Source organism: Chrysemys picta, chromosome 1 (assembly GCF_011386835.1).
Source record: "Chrysemys picta bellii isolate R12L10 chromosome 1, ASM1138683v2, whole genome shotgun sequence".
Lineage (NCBI taxonomy): Eukaryota > Metazoa > Chordata > Testudines > Emydidae > Chrysemys > Chrysemys picta.
This window is the reverse complement of record NC_088791.1, coordinates 11203389-11225662: the sequence shown is the minus strand read 5'-3', so window position 1 is coordinate 11225662 and position 22274 is coordinate 11203389. Positions and strand designations below refer to the sequence as shown.

General features: G+C 40.6%; 1 protein-coding gene across 4 annotated transcripts in view; it reads left to right on the top strand.

Moving 5' to 3' along the window:
* The window catches only part of MKLN1 (muskelin 1), a 194541-nt gene that overhangs the window by 44266 nt on the left and 128001 nt on the right, over positions 1–22274 (top strand). For 3 of the 4 annotated variants that reach the window (XM_008169562.4, XM_065552932.1, XM_008169563.4), the window contains 3 exons: positions 1884–2026; positions 3601–3689; positions 18294–18403. In XM_008169562.4, coding sequence (XP_008167784.1) covers positions 1884–2026; positions 3601–3689; positions 18294–18403 — 342 coding nt within the window. Of the gene's footprint in view, positions 1–1883; positions 2027–3600; positions 3690–18293; positions 18404–22274 lie in introns of those variants that run through there. The other variant, XM_042859481.2, reaches the window with a different exon arrangement.

Sequence of the window (22274 nt, the reverse complement as noted above, 5' to 3'; positions counted from 1 at the left end):
TGTTCATAGTGCTCATAATTGCCGTGGTGATCTGAGCGGGCTCCATGATCCCAGTGCTATAGCATCTGGGCTGAAAAAAGGCGTGAAACTATTGTCTGACGGAGGGAGGGAGGGGCGAGTGACGACATGGCTTACAGGGAATTAAAATCAACAAAGGTGGCTGTGCATCAGGGAGAAACACAAACAACTGTCACACAGAATGCCCCCCCCCCCCCCCCAAGATTGAACTCAAAGCCCTGGGTTTAGTAGGCCGTTGATTTCACGGCGGGAGGGGGAAGCAAATGAATACAGAACAAATCTGGACCATCTATCTTTTACATCTTAGGCTGGCAGCAGACGGTGCAGCATGACTGATAGCCATCGGCATCTTCTGGGTGCTTGGCAGAAGATGCTGCATTACGATTGCTAGACATCATCGTCAAGACGGTGCAATAGGACTGCCAGCAGGACTGAGTCTCCAGGAGACACAACACGTCTGCCCAGGTGCCTCTGACCGAACTTGCTGAGGAGTACGACGATGATGGGTACCAATCGTAATACACCATCTAGTGCCAAAAGGCAAGGAGCTGCTGCTGTGTAGCAATGCAGTACCACGTCTGCCGGCACCCAGATGACACATGGTGACGGTGAGCTGAGCTGAGCAGGCTCCATGCTTGCCGTGGTATGTAGTCTGTGTAGTAAGTGAAGGCCCTGATAAAGGCCCAGTATGAGGCCTGAACTAAAGTAATGGTCAAGACTTAGCTGACATAAAGCAAAGCTAAGCTGTGAGCCAGAGGCAGGCCCTGCTCACAGAAGCTGGCAAGGAAAGGGCTGATATTGCATAAATATATATTCACCTAGCAAAGTTAAAGTATAAACATGGTACCAAGACATACCATACGGGAACATTCCACAGATAACATGGAACAGGCCGACCCATCCCAATGACCGGAGCAAAAGGGTAAAATGATGGATAGAGTTGTTTTGATCGAACCAACATGTACAAGGTGAGAGGCGGCACCTTACTACATAGAGGGGTTGTACCTTGCTACGTAGAGGGGTTGCACCTCAATACGCCAGGAGTGATGTGTAACTTGTTTGTACCTGTGTATAAGAATGTATCCCTGGGGTGGTGTCTTTGTCCAGCCACGGGGGCAGTGGAAAGTCCCGCCACTGAGCCGGGTCCTTGCCAAGAGGCCCTTTCTCGTAGTATGCCCGATAGACTAAGTAATCTACGGGGAACTGCCATTGTGTCCGAAATCGCAATAAACCTAGTCGAAGTAACTTTGCATCTTACTAGACTCTGTGGTTATTGGGAGTTCTTGTCGAGTCTGCTGTGTCAGCTATCTGCGCAGTCCACCGACTTAATGCACTTAGAGCATTTTATGTGGGGACACACACAATCGACTGTATAAAAATGATTTCTATAAAACCGGCTTCTATAAATTCGACCTAATTTTGTAATGTAGACATATCCTAAGAGAGATTGAATCAACAGAATGCACTCCAGAGTTAAACTTCAGTTCAAGCATTAGTGCATAGCTAAGTCACAGTTATCCAGAGCCTGGCCATACCTTGCAATGTCTTCTGAAGTCTGTCTTCCAACTCCCAGAAGGAATACATGAGGTCTCGAAGAGCATACGGGGTCTGACTTATTTTCTGGTTGTGTAGATTTCTTTTAAAGCAGTACTTCCTAATATGCAGCCCTCATCTTCCGTTGTTTAATCTCATTCACAGGCAGGGACCATATAATTTGGAGTACCAACATTAATCGTTGTCCTTCAGCCTTGGTGTTACCTATGAAAATGTGAAGGCTGTAATTTTCCTCCTTCGAGGCGCGCACACTGCAGTATTTATTTTTGTGTTCAAAATTCATTCTCCTTTTTTCCCCCCTCTTTCCACAGTATTTGATTCTGAAACTCGAAAGACCTGCCATAGTCCAAAGTATCACCTTTGGCAAATATGAGAAGACTCATGTCTGCAATTTAAAGAAGTTTAAAGTCTTTGGTGGGATGAATGAAGAAAACATGACAGACCTATTATCCAGGTAAGAGATGATTTCAACAACTTGTAAATCATTCTAAATCAAAGGCTGGACTACAGTGTTCTTCCCTCCCCTCTTTTCTCCCAAATGGCACTTGGTTAATAGTGCAAAAAGGATGCTATTGTAAGCCTGCTATTGGCTCCTGTGGTCCTATGTACAGCCCCATGGGAGATAACTAATGTGATATGGTCAGGCCAGGGAGCATATATGTCAAAATTTAACTCTGGGAAACCTTCCCTACCTTGTTCTAACCACAGAGGATTTGTGGAGGGTGAACTCCTGGAGGTTTTGAAGAGCCAGGGTGCAATGCTTGTGGGCTGAGATTCCTTTCTTCTGCATACCTGAGACTCGCACCTAAATTTGAGCTACAGTTGTGGAAAACTTTTAATAGCTCTTTAGGAGTTGTGTAGTAAGTGTTCTCAATTGCATATGTATAGAAACTCATAACAGTACAGGTCTGAACTACTTAGCTGCTTTACCTTCATTGATTGATCTGTCAAAGGACAGAGTACAAAACTAATTTCTTTGTCTTAAAATCACTTTATTTGGTAGTCCAGTGGTAGGTATTTTATGGAAGTCAGCCTATTACCAGTTTTAGACTTATCATAGGTCTTAGAATAATTATTAATGTAAATTTGAGAAGCCCACCTAGCCAGTCTCCTGCCTCCTAAGTGAAAGGGACAGATAATGTTTAGATCACTCACTGTACTTCAAATGCAGAGGAGCCATACAGCAAGAGCCAATGTTAATTGGAGGCCAGCAACAGGAAAGCCCATTTATAGGGAGTGTGGTGCTAGTTTGTTGAAGTAGTCAGTACCCGTTGGCTGCTCTTTCTTGATCAAAGAATCAGACTAGTGCTGCCTTACCAAGTGAAACCATGCGGCATGAAGAACCTAGCATAGATATCCTGCAGGATCATGTTGTAGGATTTCAAAAGCATCTTCAAATTTGAGCTACCCCAATTTAGTAATTTTAAATTGCTATTGCTTAGTGCTTGAATTGTGGGGCAACTTGATGGGAAGAGGGAAGGTTTGAAATAGCATGCTAGTAGTTTGCTGGTATAGTTGAGCAGTCTTTCAGTATCATTTGACTTCTCAGGTTGTCAGGAATTATTGCTTCCAATATCATTTTTGATAAAACTGGACTTTAGTATAATTAAATTTTATTATGAATCTTGATACCTTGCACTTTATGTAGTACTTTTTCATCTGGAAATCACAGAGCACTTTTTAATCAATTAATTCTCATCATGCTCCTGTGAGGTAGGCAAGTATTATCTATGGCTTACAAATGGGAAAGCTGAGTTGCATAGAAGTGACTTGCCTAAAGTTACACTTTGAGTCAGCATAGACGGGAACAGAATCCATGTCTCCTGACTCCAGTTCCCTACTCGTATCACTAGATATGCTACCTCCTTGGGAGGTAAAGTGGCTGACAGCAGTCCAGACACTGGTCCAGCATGCATACTTATGAATCAGTAGTAAAATGAAACCATCACATTTCAGACATGGTTGCATTTACTAGCTAGTTCTAAAATACAAGGTAAGATTTAGTAACTTTATTTATTTTTTCCACAGTGGCTTAAAGAATGATTATAACAAAGAAACATTCACCTTGAAGCATAAAATTGATGAACAGATGTTCCCCTGTCGATTCATTAAGATAGGTAAATGCATTTTTTCAGCATTCTGAGTAGAAAATAATCTCTTCTTATACTTGTGCCAGTCTTGGCACTTGTGACTACGCTGTACTCAGGCAAAATATCCAAAATAGCTGTTCCCTTTCATGACCTTTTAGGCTGGTTAGACTAGAACACAGTGAAGCCTTGTAACCAAGGAGTAATAGCGTAATATTTTGAATCCTATGGACTGCAAGCAAAGTAGAATACAAACGTAAAGAAATGTAATCATATAGCCAAGTAATATTGCTGGGGAAGCTGCTTACTGTCCTATTATGAATTACAGTACAGAGCTTTTAAAAAAAATGTCCAGTAGTTTACTGCTGGTAAAACGTTCAGCATTGACAGCCTTCAAGGTTGGAAAGAGTTGAATTCTTCTATTCCCAAAACAGATATAGCATGGTTAGCAGGAACAGAAGCTTCCCTGGCCCCTTCCATACCACGTAGACCCACCCTGACTAGAGAGACAATATCTGGGGGAAGCAGCAGGTCAGTCCCTGTGATGTACTGAGTCATTGGTCTTTCTGTCAACGGGTGTATCAATTAGGGCCACTTGTGTTGGTGGTTTTTGCGATATGAGCATTTGTCCACTGAGAACTGGACAGAGTCATTTCCTCATTTCACCTGGGCCACCAAGCACAATAACACATGGTCACTATTCTTCTTTGCTGCATTTCAACGCCTGACTTAGAGGTGAAAGATTCCAATTTATGAATTAGCTGAGCTATCTGGTCCCTCAGTGTATGCCTACACTGCAATTAAAGAGCCCACATCAGTTGGCTTGGGCTGTGGGGCTGTAAAATTGCAGTTTAGATGTTTGGGCTTGGATTGGAGTCAGGGCTCTGAGACTCTCCCCTCTCGTGGGGTCTCAGAGAATCTGGGCACCAGCCTGAGCCCAAATGATTACATAGCAAATTTATAGTCCTGTGAGGCTGATTGGCAGCACAACCACAGCTGGCCCCTGGTCTTATATTGTGGTATTAGACATATCCTTAGGTCAAGAAATAGAGAAGTTCATGGAGGATATTCCATCAATGGCTATTAGCCAGGATGGGCAGGGATGGTGTCCCTAGTCTCTGTTTGCCAGGAGCTGGGAATGGGCAACAGGGGATGGATCACTTGATGATTACCTGTTCTGTTAATTCACTCTAAGGCACCTGGCATTGGCCACTGTCGATACTGGGCTAGATGGACCTTTGATCTGACCCAGTATGGCCATTCTGATGTTCTTATGTTATTTGCTTTGCTATAGTGACTATTCTTTGAAAGGAAAACAGCAAGGACATACTTGCAGAACAGTGGAGGAATGAGACAGGTTACTAATATAACTCACAGTATATGAATTATGTAGCTTGAGTATCTTGAGGTCGTGGTTTATCTTACCTCGCTCACCCAGACTTGGCTGAGACTAACTGAATGAGGCTCCTCTTGGAATCCATTCTTTCTGTCACTCATACCTCTGCTGTAGAGTTTTGTGAAGATGTTGTCTCCATTGTGTGCCAGCACCCAGGGAAGTGAGAACTTAGGCCCAAGAATTTAAATCTGTGATTTGTTTGATAACCAGAAACCCTAATGCCCATAAAAGTGTGCAAGTGTGTGTGTGTGGTGTGTTGTTTTTTTTTTTTTTTTTTTTTTTTTACTACTACCCCCCTTTCCCCCAATCATTTTCTTGGCCATATAATCTGCAAAATTTGGCTCTGAGGTACTTTGTGACAGAGCAAGGTAAAGCAGCACAAATGCTGCATTGAGTATAGAGTATTTGAATGTATTAGCAAAGTTGTATTGCCCTTAAACAGGCTGAGGCCTATTTATTTTGTCACAGGATAAAAATGTTACATTATGGTATTACTTTTTTCACCTTGCATCACAACATATGAAAAGTAACACCAGTAACTTTTTGGTCATTTTTTGAGCAACTGGAGCATTAAATGTGTGCTGCTTTACCATTCAGAAAATGGTTCAGATGCTTTTTTGAGCTCAAATTTACAAATGGCTGTTTTTTTTTTTAATTAACATTTGACATACATAATTGCATGGGGGAGGCTTCCGAACTCCCTAACAATCCTGTCTCTTCTCCCCTCTTCCCCTCCCCCCCCCGCCCCCCCCAAAAAACACCTGTTCCATACTTCTCCCACCCACACCCAACAAACTTCCAGGTTCACTCCAGGCTCCTTTCCTGTCCCACAGCTCCTCCATTACTCCTGGCTCCCCCAGGTCTTTGCACTGGTTTTGACAGGTGCAGGAAATACACTTCTGTGTTGTAATTTAAATTAATGACTCAAAGTTCTGTACTAATATGCCTAGTAAGGAATCGATTTCTCAAAAAAAATTATCAATCTTTTTTTTGGTCTGTATTGTTACCGAGAAACTTGCTGACAGATATTTTGAAATAAATTACCAAAATAATTGAAACCGGCATGATGATGATGTGTTTATAAAATATGCAGAATTTTGCAGAATTTTAAAATATTGTGGGCAGAATTTTTAATTTTTTGGAGCAGAATTCCCAGAGGCGTAGGACATGGGATATGGTCTTGCATGATATTCTTATCGATAAACTAGGCAAATACAATTTAGATGGGGCTACTATAAGGTGGGTGCATAACTGGCTGGATAACCGTACTCAGAGAGTTGTTATTAATGGTTCCCAATCCTGCTGGAAAGGCATAACAAGTGGGGTTCCGCAGGGGTCTGTTTTGGGACCGTCTCTGTTCAGTATCTTCATTAACGACTTAGATATTGGCATACAAAGTATGCTTATTAAGTTTGCGGATGATACCAAACTGGGAGGGATTGCAACTGCTTTGGAGGACAGGGTCATAATTCAAAATGATCTGGACAAATTGGAGAAATGGTCTGAGGTAAACAGGATGAAGTTTAACAAAGACAAATGCAAAGTGCTCCACTTAGGAAGAAACAATCCGTTTCACACATACAAAATGGGAAGAGACTGTCTAGGAAGGAGTATGGCAGAAAGGGATCTAGGGGTTATAGTGGACCACAAGCTAAATATGAGTCAACAGTGTGATGCTGTTGCAAAAAAAGCAAACGTGATTCTGGGATGCATTAACAGGTGTGTTGTGAGCAAGACACGAGAAGTCATTCTTCCGCTCTATTCTGCGCTGGTTAGGCCTCAACTGGAGTATTGTGTCCCGTTCTGGGCACCGCATTTCAAGAAAGATGTGGAGAAATTGAAGAGGGTCCAGAGAAGAGCAACAAGAATGATTAAAGGTCATGAGAACATGACCTATGAAGGAAGGCTGAAAGAATTGGATTTGTTTAGTTTGGAAAAGAGAAGACTGAGAGGGGACATGATAGCAGTTTTCAGGTATTTAAAAGGATGTCATAAGGAGGAGGGAGAAAACTTGTTCACCTTAGCCTCTAAGGATAGAACAAGAAGCAATGGGCTTAAACTGCAGCAAGGGAGGTTTAGGTTGGACATTAGGAAAAAGTTCCTAACTGTCAGGGTGGTTAAACACTGGACTAAACTGCCTAGGGAGGTTGTGGAATCTCCATCTCTGGATATATTTAAGAGTAGGTTAGATAAATGTCTATCAGGGATGGTCTAGACAGTATTTGGTCCTGCCATGAGGGCAGGGGACTGGACTCGATGACCTCTCAAGGTCCCTTCCAGTCCTAGAATCTATGAATCTATGCCAGTCAAAGAGTTTTGAGGTGTGCCTTGATACCAGGTAGTGTTTGTTTTCTAGAGAGTATGGTATTTTGCTCTGTGATTAACACTCAACATCTTGCAAAAGTAAAAACAATCCTCACCTTTTCATTAGTTTAGTGATATGTAACAGTGACGTAACAGAAGTGTGCATGGACTTGGGAATGAATGAACTGTGGAGTGTCAGAAGTCACTGCTGAAGAAACAGTGGCTGGATAACGTAGAAGAATGGGTCTGTGCTGTTCTGGACTTGTAAACACATGCAATAGGCAAAAACTAAGTAGAGTTAGGTCTGGTCTGTCTTTGGATGGAATATATCAGAGAGAGGAAAAAAGAGTCTGTTGGTTTTGTACACCAGACTATTAATTAATGGACTACTAGTGGTGACTGGAAAAGCATAGCTAGAAGTCTTAGCATGAGAATAACCTTGCCTATAATGCTTCTGAATACCAAAGCCCCTTCATCAGTTTCTTGCTGAAATGGATTCCTTTCTAACAGAGAATCTTCATTTGTTACCTTTCTACATTGATTGAGATGGGACTCTCCATTCTAAGCTCCTTTTTTAGTACCGTAGTTTCTTGATTCCTCTATCTTTTGAGATGAAGTTTTTATGCTTTCTGCATGCCCAGAAGTAAATTTTGGTTTTGGAAAATTGAAGAAAGTCTACATAGCCACTTGGGAAAGATTAGGCATTTAAAAACTACAAGTGGCCTTTAGACTGAAACCTATAAAAATACTTTCTATTTTGTTTTATGCAGCATTGTTCATATAATAATGTGACATGAAAGTGTTTCTACTGTGAAATGACCATGAAAATGGTGTTGTGAAATCTGTTATCTTTCATGCTTACAGATCAAATTTGCCCAATTTACAAGTAAACTTTTCCCTACTTGCTAGCCAAGGTAATTCAACTTGGGATAGGAATGCTATGCCGTGTTCCTTGTGACATCACCAATAATCAAAATTCTGTAAGCCAAAATTTGCTCTTATATGAGCCTACTGGGTAAAACTCTGACTTCAATGAAGTCACCCATTGTCATCAGTGGGGTTGCACAAGTGTAAATGAAGACCTAATTTGGCTTGATGGTTGGAATTTGGTTAACAGTTCTATTAATAAGCATGCCACGATAGACTCAAACTTCCACTCCTGTAGTTGAATGAGCTCTGCAGAGTTAGCAGAAAGAAAAGGGGGGGAGGGGACCCAACCAAACCCCCAAATACCTTATGTTGTTTGTGTTCAAACATGGCTCCTAACTTGAAAGGAGCAGACCTCTTGAATAAGAAGGCAACTTTAAAAAAAAAAAAAAAATCTTTTAGAGTTGAGCTACACTTTTACAATTCGGACCGCTTGACATTGTTCGGACTTCATAGGCCATGCAGCAGAGCAGTGGGACATGTTTAACCCTTATAATAAAATTCTGTTTTGCCTGGTTATTCATTGAAAGACTGGGCGTGGGTGAGGGAAGCAGCTTACTTGGACGTGCCATATACCAATAGAAAGCTCATATATTCATTTCTTATCTCAACACTTTAATTTCTGGCCCTTCTACTTTCCCTGTTTTCAGAAAGTTTTGTTTGGGGAAAGCTCTTTATTGAGGGCGTGTGAGGGTGTTGTGAGGATTGTGGTTGTATTGGAAACTTATCAAGAGGAGTGTCTGACATACCAAACAACTGGCATGAGTTAATTAGTCCGCATGTACCATAAGCTTTGGTATATTGGAATGGAACTACACTTGCTTTACTGTTGTTTCTCTGGTAAGTCTTTGTAAATAAGTTGGCTGTAATGTTCTATAAATTGTATCTTGTAGCATGTGTTTCCATATACAGTAACTCCTCACTTAGTCGTGCCGGTTAACGTTTCATTGTTACGTTGCTGATCAATTAGGGAACATGCTCGTTTAAAGTTGCACAATGCTCCCTTCTAAGGTTGTTTGGTAGCTGCCTGCTTTGTCCACTGTTTACAGAAAGAGCAGCCCGTTGGAGATAGCTGGTGGGGGCTTTGAATCTAGGATGCACTGGCAGCCCCTCCTATCAGCTCCCTGCTCCCCTAAGTTTCCTGTGTGGCAGCCGCCCAGCAGGCTATCAATTGCCGGGCAGTTCAGCTGTCTCTCCCCTCAGCGTCGTGTGCTGCTCCTGCCCTCTGTCTTGGAACTGCTCCCGGGAGCCTCCTGCTTGCTGTGCGGGGGGAGGAGGAGGGGAAGAGGGATGTTAATGTCAGGGTGTCAACCTCTTCCCCCCCCACTCCTGTACCCCCATTTCCTGCACCTTATCTCCATGGGGGGGGCACTACAGGGCTCAGGACTGAGGGAGCTTGCTGACAGCACCTGCTGTCTCAATTTGCTAATCAATTAAAAAGGCAATGTACTTAAAGGATCAATGTGCATCTCTCTCTCTCACACAGGGTGTCTGTCTCTCTCTCTCTCTCTCTCTCTCTCTCTCTCTCTCTCTCTGCCATACTGTCTCCCCTCCCTCCATTCGTGCTGCATTGTAGAGTGTGTGCCTACATTAACAACGTGTTAATCCTTGAGGGCTCAGCAGTGTGCTAGTTCATCATTTAGCAGTAAGGCATTCCATGGGAAATATCCCACCCTCACTCACTCCACCACCTCAACCAAGCTTCACAATCATCATTGCTGTGTACAGTATTAAATTGTTCATTTAAAACTTATACTGTATGTGTGTATGTATATATATGTGTGTATATATATGTGTGTACTAACATACATATAAAATATAGTCTCTTATCTGGCGAAAAAAAATTCCCTGCAACCTAACCCCCCATGAATTCTTATGGGGAAATTGGATTCACTTAACAGGAACCTAACTACAACGTTAAGTGAGGAGTTACTATACGTGTATGTTGTGTGGCCAAGTACCATAATGTCGGCCTGCAACTGTACAGTTGAGGTTGCTGTAGGAATTGTAGATAATTTAAGATTACATTTGAAATAGATCAGTGGTTCCCAAAGTGGGGGGTCATGAAATGTTACAGGGGGTTCTTGAGGAAAAAATGCCCTAATGGCGGCCAGAGCTGTCCTTAGGGACCCCGGGCAGCATGGGCCCAGCCGCCCAGAGCCCCTAGACTTCCAAGAACTAAGCAGATCAAAGCAAGCATATCGATCACCCTAAGGAGATTTAAACTTCAAGACGCCTTATAAGAAATGGAAAAGGGAGGTGGATATTTTTTGCTCTTATTAAAATTAAATAGGCAGCTAGTGTTTGTTTTTAAAAGTATTATGAAGAACAAATTTAAGCTTTGTTGTAACATGTTGTTTGCCTGGACTGCTCAAGACCTGAGTGCTTGTGTAGGAGGATCTCTTTGAGTTGGCTTCTTAAATACCTTCCTGCTGTTTCACATCTGATACTCCTTGATGAGACATAGGAGCCTTGTCTTATAACAGGCTTATTCAAAGTGATACAAGCTACGAAAGCGAGATCTTGGAAGAATGTTGCAGTTTTCATAATGTAATAAAAATACTGTAATGATAAATAATTAATAATAAATAGTGGGTAATAAGCATGTCATAAAAACAAATTTTATATTTCCAAGATCTCTGCTTTTTATAATTTATACTCAAGTAAAGGAGAAAATCCCTGGAAATCTTCATTTTTAGAAGGTGGTTCACGGGACTTGACATTTTAGTGAAAGGGGTTCACAGGTTGTTAAAGTTTGGGAACCACTGAAATAGATGAACTCAGACGTTTCCCCAGTCATAATATTTTGGATGATGGTTTTATTTCTATCCTCTATCACATGCTCCCTCAGTAGGCCTGTTCTTGCATCATTTTATGAGAACAAAAGCACCTTAGTGCCAGTTAAAATACCTGTATGTTTTGTACATGCCCTAAATATCTTCACTGCTTTTGATCTTGTTAAGTGTGGTCAGATGTTTGGCTGCATGTATGTTCTCTCTGTATGCTGTCGCAGCTCTGTGCAGACAGTTGGCACAGCAGACCTCAAGCGAACCACCCAATGACCACAAGATTTGTTAAGGTGCGAAGGCATCCAGCCAGGTTTATTATCGATGAAGCATGGTAACAGCACCTGGCAGACTCTACGAGGATACTAAGACATGTATGTCTGTGATAATGGACACAGCTCAGTCAATGACGGGACTTTCCACTGCTCCCTAGGCTGGCCAAAGATACTCCCTCTGAGATACATTTTTATACCCCGATATAAACAAGTTACCTACTGTCACCCTAACCTTATCTTTTAGGAGGGGTCATTGTGTTTCTGTTATCCTTGGGGAATGTTTTTGTACCATCCTTGATATCTGGATGTTCTGGTACCACTTGATATCGGGCTGTGTTTGCAGGAGTACTCTGTACTTAGCACTCCTTAGGAATGTGTATTTTTGCAGTATCAGCCCTGATCTTGCCAGATTCTGTGATCAGGTTCTGCCTCATACTAGGCCTCTAATACAAGGGCTTATGTCTCAGGCTCTCTTCCTACTACAAAAAGTATATTGATTTCTGCTCTGCACCAGTTTTTTGTTACTGTGTAGCAGGGATTCATTTGGTCTAAACTGTTGTTTACATGTTCAGTACTGATTGCTGTAGTACTTGCAACAAAATATGCTGAGAATCTTTAGGTAGAGCTGTACTGAAGGTTTTTACTGTGGCTAGAATGAGCCAAAGATAACTAAAGCTCTGCCCCCAAAGGGATGGGAGTGCCTAGCATAATCCAGTACAGAACATACACACAATAGGGCGTGGCCTGCAGTGAGACTACCCTTGCAGAACAAAACTTCGGACTTCATTTTTACAGGGGCTACTTCTCAAATACTTGAGAAGGTTTTACAGGCTTGAAGGGCAACACAGAAGAAGATACATAGTCCGGGGTGGGTGAAGGAGACAAAGGGAACTGTTGGGAAAAGAATTTAGATGGGGCATAGGTATTAACCTCCTCCTCCAAATCCTTCCTAAAATTCGCTACTTTGTTGCTTTTGCAAATATTACAAATAAAATAAATTTAAAAGAAAACTAGCTCAGTACATAACAAAAACAGGGTTACCCCCATGACCGTATTTTGTGTGAATCTCACCGCTCTTTCAAACTGCATCCCACCGTCTGTCTCTCCTTATGTCATGTCTAATTTAAATGGTTGCTACCCCAACCATATGACACTTTATCTGAAATGCTGTGCACATCTCTAGGAGCTGTATAAATCAGAGGGCAGAAAGCAGTGAACGTGAAGATGAGAAGCTTGCCCTTAATGTAGAAGAGGGGAACCAGGGAGAGATTCAAGACTGAGGAGATACGTTTAGAGTGATGGAAAAGGAACCTTAAAATGTCCTATGTATTAGAGTTAAAGGACAGGTTATACAGCCATTCAATTCATACTTTTTTTTTTCTCTCCACCCTCATCTTTTGGAGCAACTTTAAAATATCTGATGAAATTTTCTTGGGCTTTGTAGCCCCTGCAAGGCATCTATCACCTGTCCTTCCCATATGTGGTATAACTTCTGTTTTAATGCTAATTGTTTTTAAATACTTGTGAAATAGAATGGTTCTGCATAATGGAACTCCGATAGTAAAAACACCACTGTTCATCTCTTTTCTGTTTTATTTGTGAACGAATGTAAGACCTTGTTGAATGTTTAATGAGAGCTATTGAACTGTTCGTGGTCTTACATCCTTGAGGTATTCATGGTTCACATTTCTGAAGTACCTGTCACCCTAATATCTGGACATGTACATAAATGATAAGAATTATCCCTAAATGGGATTTTAGCTGTCCAACCTGATCCTCTATTTCATGGCCTTTCAGAGTATGACTCCAAGTAAAGTGGGGTGAGGTGGGGAACCTGCTATTCCATTAAAACGCCTGTGTAAGGAGAAGTCGTCGTGTGTTTTTTTTTTTTTTTTTTTTTTCCCTGAGTCAGGTGTTAAACCTGGGCTGTTAAATCTTTGCTAGAAGCCAGTTCCGCAGTTTGGGTTCTCCATTGAGAAGTTCTGTCTCGGTCCATGTGAAGTATACCTTGTGCTCTGACAGCTTTCCAACCATCAGCTCATGTTTCAGTGTGAGGGACAAGTGGCAACTGTTGAGATAGATGGACCACAGCCCCTTAATCATTTAGCAAACTATAGCTAATGCCTTGAATTGGACGTGGAACTGGGTAGGTAACTAGTTCTGAGGGTGATGCTCAGGGGTGGAATGTTCTTGATGGTCTGCCTTGCTTAGTAGAGAGGCTGCTGAATAGTACACCAGTTCTAACATTTTCAGGTCTTCATGTCTCTTACTTGATTTTTCCTCTTTCCAAGCTTTTGGGGGGCTGGGGTGGATAGACAGATAACCTAAAAGCTATTAAGAGCTATTGGTTCTATTTATTTTGTGTTTTATAGCCTCTAAAATTGTAGTGTGGGGGACAATGCTTTTTCTTGTAGAGAAGGAACTAAATGAAAACAATCCATATTAAACTTTTATTAACCCTTAATTTTTTTTTAAATGCAAATCTGTGTGTGAGAGAGAATTTGATAAATTGCTATGTATGCTCTTGGATTAAATCCACTTCTAATCAAGAGAAGAATGTTAGTGGTTGCTGATGAGCAGGACTGGTTATTAAAGTCCTCTGTTCAAAGGACAAATATAGTTAAGACAGCAGGAGCATAACTTTCACCTGCACTGTGCATCAGTCCTGACCTAAAAAGATTGCCTCATATCTAAAGGGGGCTTCTGCTCTCCAGGGCCTGTTCAATCTTTTTGCCTCGTATGTGATAACCATCACCAAACAGTATCTTTGTTGGGTTTCTGAGATGTGACACCTATCCACTAAGAATTGGACTGAGAGTAACTCTCTTGGCACTCTGAAGGCCATCAGATGGTGGGTCACTTTCCAAACTGATGAATTTGAACAGATGACCTGAAGGCTTACGTCAGACATGTTACAAATTCCATAAATTATCGGGTCGCAAGTATAGTTTTGTTAATGCTGTGGTATGCCCCACTCAGAGTAGGAGACGGAGTAGCGGGCAGGTTCTAGTGCTGCATTAGGGAGCAACTACTGTGTAATATCTTCTCAGTTTGGATTTTTGTTACAGGTTTTTAACTTTCAAAGTATCCGAGCATTGTGGTGGGGAGGACTTTACTCGATGAAATGATTTAGGGTTTTATTTGCAAGTTTAGCAAAGAATGGAGGAAGCCATCCCAACAGTCTAGATTGTAAAAGCTTGGAAGACATGAAAAACAAATTGTTCTTTATGGGAATGTTTATTTTTCAAAATAAAATAGGCATAATACATATCCTTCAGGCACAGCATTTGGCAAATCAAAGATTAAGAGCCAGGCAGTGTAGTGAGGAGAACAGTTTTTAATAGGTTTCAGAGTGGTAGCCGTGTTAGTCTGTATCAGCAAAAACAACGAGGAGTCCTTGTGTCCCAGTTAGTCTCTAAGGTGCTACAAGGATTCCTCGTAGTTTTTAATAGGGCATCTTTGGTAATGAAAGTAGTCAAAAACAATGGACTGGAAATCTTCCACTTTGTGTTGTAGAATTTGGTTTTCTGTAACACTTTTTCCATACTAGTGGTGTCACAGATCAGCATTTGAAGATCATATGCAAATGTTGCAGCAAAATTTTTTTCCTTTGCAATAGCTAGGAAAAGCTCTTGCACACTAAGACATGTTCAACTGGGGGACATAAAGGTATCCAGGTCTCTGGAGGTATCCTTTTTTATGTTTCAGAAAATGTCCTAATTTAGTCTAGTATCAGAGGGGTAACCGTGTTAGTCTGGATCTGTAAAAAGCGACAGAGTCCTATGGCACCTTTATAGATTAACAGATGTATTGGAGCATAAGCTTTCGTGGGTGAATACTCACTTTGTCAGATGCATGTAGTGGAAATTTTCAGAGGCAGGAAATTTGACACCATCAGCTCAGGATTAAACAAAGACTGCGAATGGCTAGCCAATTACAAAAGCAGTTTCTCCTCCCTTAGTGTTCACATCTCAACTGCTAAAAGAGGGACTCATCCTCCCTGATTGAACTAACCTCGTTATCTCTAGACTGATTCTTGCTTGCATATTTATACCTGCCTCTGGAAATTTCCACTACGTGCATCTGTTTTAAATTGAAACAAAACATTTTGATATTCTTGAATTGGAATGTTTAATGTCCGTTTATTTAACTGACCCAAAATGCATCACTTTGAGTCAATTCAACATTAAAAATCATTTCCCTATAGTTTTGCATTGCCTCATAAGAGTTGTAGAGCAGGTAACTGATGCCCTCTTTCCCCTATGGACTGGACTCCTTGCCCAGACTGCAGCTTCTGAGTTACTTCCATGTGTAACTTCCCTGACCACACTGTGTGGTGCATCAGGGGAGATCATGTTGCATCATGAAATGTAGTCTGGCCAGGGAGCCTGCTTCATGGGGAGAATGGGGGCACCGGGCATCTGAAGTACAACTTCCATGATGCAAAGTGGCAGTATAGGAAGATGCAGTTCAGCAAACCAAAATATTTTTACTTGTGTCGAACAGCCAAAATTAAACATCTTGTTTCAGTTTTTCCCAGAGGAAAACTGGGGAAAAAAAAAATCCGTCAGAAAATACATTCTCAGTCAATGACTTTGGGACAGAAAATTCCCAGCAAACTCTAAACCTAGTATATTATGTTGACTTGGTATATTTGGCTTCCTGTATGGAGCTTGTGTATCTACCAATAAGCACTTTTTAAAACTGAGCTATTTAGGAGAGGAAGTGAAGTCTCAGTTTAAGCTACAGATAGATATTTAGTTGTGCAATTGTAACTATCAATGGGAATTTGGCTAGGACACCAGTGTCAATATTCCTGTTCTTAAGAATGCAATAAGACACTTTTTTAATTACCACCAGTGGTCAGAGGATATTAGGGTTGTAACTGAAAAAATAAAATGATACCTTTACTCACTAGTATGATTGGTTGGGATGGAGTTTCTGTACCTCCTGTATTTCTCCATAGTTTCAGATCTATGCTGCAACTTCAGTGTAGAGTCCTCTGTCTTGGCTTGTGTTGTATAGTTAACACAGCTAAATGCTATAGATCTACAGCATTACACTTTATTCGTATTAGATCTGCCTACAGACCGGCTGTTAAAATTTTGCACTGGATTTTGGCATCCTTCGCTATTCCTGAGAGCATGTCATTTTTTCCTTAAAGTAACATTTTAATATCTGTTTTCCCTTTTAAAGGGGTATTGTCAAATAGTTTAAGCCCCAAAGCTATCTTCTTTTACCTCTAAAATTAAAGAGGACTTTCTCCATGTTCCATAACTGTCTGTGTTGTTCTTCACATTTTCTAAATGCATGTACTATTTATTCCTTAACCTTCATTAGCAGGTCTCTACTGCTGTGGGCTTGAGCATAGTGTACTCCTGGGGGAATTCTACACCAAAAAATTTGAAGTTCTGCACACAATATATTAAAATTCTTCATATTCTATATGTCAAAATAACACAATATAATCACTCCATTCAATTATTTTGGTAATTTATTTCAAAATACCTGTCAACAAATATGTCAACAGAAACACTATAACAAAAAAAGATCCCCCCAGCAGTAGAGAGTTAAAGAAACCCCTACAACTACCCAGTTCCAGTTAGGGGTTTTTGGAGGGGGTTGTATGGCAACTCCAGAGCCCAGACATCTGCATTCCCCTTCCCCCAGAGCCCAGCCACATGGCACGCCCCAGCCCAGAAATCCACACCCCTCCATCTCCCCAGAGCCCAGTCATGGGGCACTCTTTGACCCAGACACCTCCACCCCCAGAGCCTTTACTCCCCCCACCTTCTTTATTGTCCTGCTGGGGTATGTGGTGTGGGGTGACCCTGCCCTTCCTCACCCTTTGCCAGACCCTCTCCTGTCCCTGGGAGGAAGAGGATCAAGCCGGATAGCCAGAGCATGCAGAGCCTCCATCTCTGCCGTCCTGGGCACTCTGCTCACTGCAAGCTGGGCTCTGCAGAGTCCAGCAGCCCTTAGTGGCGGTCTGCAGCCCCAATTCTGCGGGGAAGCCTGGAACTCTGCACAAATTCTGCATTGCGCAGTGGCACAGAATTCCCCCAGGAGTATGTCATGGTATAGACTTGCTGTGGTGGTAGTTCTTACTAGTACTGCCTGCTGTTGAGGGAAAAGCCACATCCAGTGAAGTTATGTCATTCCAGTGTGTTTGCCCAAACTTGGGGTGAGGGCACAAGAGGAGCCCTGAGCAGGCTTCCAGCTAACCTGACATCCCTGATGTTAGAAATGGGGTGGGAAAGAGTAATAATATTTGATGGGGGGAGTTTTAGGAAGAGAGGTACGCAATTGTGGAAGTCAACTACCAGGAAGCCAAATTGCTTTCATATGCAATTAGATAGAAATAATGTATGGATGAAAGTTGTGAACCTGGAAAAAGCACAACACTTTTTCCTCCCAAGCTTCCAAGATGATGTTGCAAATCATGTAAAGTAAAAAATAATCAAACTTTATATCCTCTTCCTTAACCAGGGATGGTGTTTCTACTGTTGGCAAAAATGAAATAAACCACACACTTTTAAAATATCACGTACTGCCCTCAGTTTGTCCATTTAATATCCATCAGTGTACCTATTGGCCATTTGAGCTATTGTATTCAGATTCCAGCATTCTGACCCTCCTTTTCTCCACCTGTGTGCAAGCGTCTAGTCTGTAAAGATCTGCTGTCTTCATCTTTTTTTTTTTCGACTGCAAGCTGTTTTGAGGCACAGCTTAATATGATGTATGGCTGGTAAATTTTCTAACCTTACAGAAAATCAATAACCAAAAATTTGTGTAAAGGAAGAGAATTTTATTATTGTTAAATCATTATTCTCCTTGGGCTAAAAATGCATTCTTTTGAAATAGTGTTGTAGGTTTGATCAATAATCTAACAAGTATTTTACATTTATGTACCTTTCTTTTTTTTCCCCACCCTCTCCCCCTCCAGTTCCACTGTTATCATGGGGGCCCAGCTTCAATTTTAGTATCTGGTATGTTGAACTTAATGGCATTGATGATCCAGATGTGGTCCAACCCTGCCTCAACTGGTACAGCAAGGTAGGCCTGCATTTTAAATGACTGCACCACTCTCAAAGCAAACACAATCTCAAAACACTGTAAAACTTACTCTTGTGGAATTGTACTATTTCTCTTCTGTTCCGCAGATATCAACTGTTTAAACAAGCATTTAAAAAAAAAAAAAAATATATATATATATATATATAGGCAAGTGCAGAAGCTTGAATTTAGACTTTCTGAAACTGTCCGGTGCTTTAAATTTGTATGATTTATTGTGTACCAGTGAGTCTATGGAATTTGAGGCAGATTTGTTAAATTGTGATTCTTTTTTGCCTTGCACCCTCTTCCAGTAACTTTTTCCCTATATTACCCTTTCTTTAAAGGGTCTTGTATACACTTGAACACTTGGTTATTTGAAGTAGGTGGACTTGTATTTTGTATTTGGTTTTCACTAGTGAAGCATGGCTTACACATACCAGGACAGTTGTAGGCATAGGCTTCAGCATGGTGGGAGAGGGACGACGTGAGCTGTTCTAGGACACTGCTATAATGCAAACATGTTCCAGGACAAAACACTCAAGCTTAAACATATAAGGATCTTGGTGGTGATTTTCAACGTTCATTTCCATGTAAAGTGCTCTCTTATAGAGTAATATCAAATCTTGTCATACTGACCAAGACAAGTGTGTGTATGTAGATGTACACGTTTTCATATGCACTTTTGTCTTTGGTCAGTATGGTGAGATTTGGTCGTTTGAAGTCTTCTGTACAAGAGAGCAGTTTATATAGAAAACATCAACAAAGTATGTGTGTGTGCATGCACTTGTGCACACAGACCTCTCTTTTCCGAAACAATAACGGTTGATAAAGGTCAATCCAAATAGTAATCCATGCAACTTTTCACCACCCCTTTCATCTGTCCTTCTTCCTGTCACTAGGTCCTTGAATTTTCAATGTTGCCATTATGTCTTTATAATACTTATGAAGAGAGGCTGAGGGAACTGGGGTTATTTAGTCTGAAGAAAAGAGTCGGGGGGATTTGATAGCAGCCTTCAACTACCTGAAGGGGGGTTCCAAAGAGGATGGAGCTAGACTGTTCTCAGTGGTGGCAGATGACAGAACAAGGAACAATGGTCTCAAGTTGCAGTGTGGGAGGTCTAGGTTGGATATTAGGCAAAACTGTTTCACTAGTAGGGTGGTGAAGCACTGGAATGGGTTACCTAGGGAGGTGGTGGAATCTTCTTCCTTAGAGGTTTTAAGTTGATGGTTTAGTTGGGGTTGGTCCTGTTTTGAACAGGGGTTTGGACTAGATGGCCTCCTGAGGTCCATTCCAACCCTGATATTCGATGTTTTTTCATACGTTCAGCTATATTGTGAAGCTGATCTCCTTGCTTTATTTGCATATTCCAGTAAGTGTTCTGAGTTTTTTGTTAGCACACAACTTAATCTCTTTCACATATGTGCTGGTAGTTGATTTTTGAAGTCACAGATAACGTTCACTCCCAACATTTTCAGATAACTACTAGTTCACAGATGACTGTTGTAAATAATTTTGGATTAAGAATGATATACACTGCACTTATGACTATTGTAGATATTTTCTTTCCACTTGTAAACCTTTTGTCACAAAATTTAATGTTGATGGAAGATTGAAGGGACAGTGACCGACTTTTTTTTTTAAAGTTTTCAAAAAATTTGTCAAAATTCATCCAACTCTAGGCATTTTGAATATATACTAAAATACGGAAACTGACTTCACCTACTAAAAATATGTTTAAAATAAAATTTATCCATATTCGATACCTACATTTTAAGAGGCAAAAAGGTGAAATTTTAATAGTGAATGAAAAACCCCCAAATCAAATTCAATAAAGCTGGCATATTTCTCAATAATAAAGGCTAAGGGTGGGATTCATAGCTTCCAACGTAAGAAGGAACAATTGTGATCTCTAGTCTGACCTGTATAACTCAGGCCATAGGACTTGACCAAAATAATTACTTTTTGAACAAAAGCATACCTGCAATTTTAAATTGGAATAAAAAAAAAAATCCAGTGATGGAGTGCCCACTGTGACCCTTGGTAAATTGTTCCAATGGTTAATCAGGTTTTTTTTTTCAAAAAATCACACCTTATTTATAATCTGAATTGGTCTAATTTCAATTTCTAGCCATTGGAACATGTTTTACTTTTCTCTGCTTGATTCAAGAGCCCATTATTAAATATTTGTTCACCATAAAGGCACACATGGATTGTGATTAAATCACTACTTGCCCTTCTCTTTAAGCTAAAGAGACTGTTCCCCTTGAGTCTCACTGTAAGGCATGTCCTCCAGCCCCTTAATCATTTTCATGGCTCTTCTCTAAACCCTCTCTGATTTATCGACATCCTTCTTGAAATGGGGGCACCAAAACTGGACACACTATTCCAGCAGCAGTTGCACCATTGCCAAATACAGAGGTAAAATAACCTCTCTACTCCTACGTGATATCCCCGTTTATGCATCCAAGGATTTTATTAGGTCTTTAATCACAGCATCACACCGGGAGCTCATGTTCAGTTGATTATCCACCACAACTCTCAAATCTTTTAAGAGTCACTGCTTCCCAGGATAGAATCCTCCATCGTGTAAGTAGGGGTGTACGTTCTTGTTCCTAGATGTATACTTTTACATTTAGCCATATTAAAACGTGCATAGCAAGCAGAGCACAAGCAAACAAAGTGAGCCATATTGCTCTTTATCAGAGATCTGTTCTCTTCACTAGTTACTAATCCCCCAATTTTTGTGTCATCTGCAAACTTTATCTCTGGTTTTCTTTTCTTCCAGGTTGTGTTAAATAGCGTAGGGACAAGAACTGATCCCTACACGATCCCACTAAAAATGCACCTGTTTTTTATGATGATTCCTCATTTACAGTTACATTTTGAGACCTATTAATTAGCCATCTTTTAATCCACTTCATATGTGCCAAGTTAATTTTGTATTCCAGTTTTTTAATCAAAATGTCATGTGGTACTTTAGTCAGATGCCTTACAACCAAACTTGTAATCTCATTAAAGAGATATGGGAGCACAAGTTCCATTGAAAGTGGGTGTGCTAAGTTGCTTACACACTTTGGAAAATGTCACCCTAAATTCCTTCCCTCTAATTATTGCTATTAGCATATTTAAAACTAATGATAATTAGGGCTGTCAGTTAATTGCAGTTCACTCTCACGATTAACTCAAAAAAAAATTAATCGTGATTAATTGCAGTTTTAATTGCACTGTTAAACCATAGAATGCCAATTGAAATTAGTTAAATATTGTGGATGATTTTCTACATTTTCACATATATTGATTTCAATTACAACACAGAATACAAATGGTTCAGTGCTTGCTTTATATTCATTTTTATTACAAATATTTGCACTGTAAAAATGATAAAAGAAAGTTTTTTTCAGTTCACCTCATACAAATACAATAGTGCAATCTCTCTATCGTGAAAGCACAATTTACAAATGTAGATTTTTTTTGTTACATAACTGCATTCAAAAACAAAACAATGTAAAACTTTACAGCCTACAAGTCCACTCAGTCCTTCTTCTTGTACAGCCAATTGCTAAGAGAAACAAATTTGTTTACATTTACGGGAGATAATGCTGCCCACTTTTTATTTACGGTCTCACCTGAAAGTGAGAACAGACATTCGCATGGCACTTTTGTAGCCGGCATTGCAAGGTATTTACGTGCCAGATATGCTAAACATTCAGATGCCCCTTCACACTTTGGCCACCATTCCAGAAGACATGGTTCCATGTTGATGAAGCTTGTTAAAAAAATGAAGCATTAATTAAATTTGTGACTGAACTCCTTGGGGGGGAATTGTATGTCTCCTGCTCTGTTTTACCCACATTTTTCCATACATTTCAT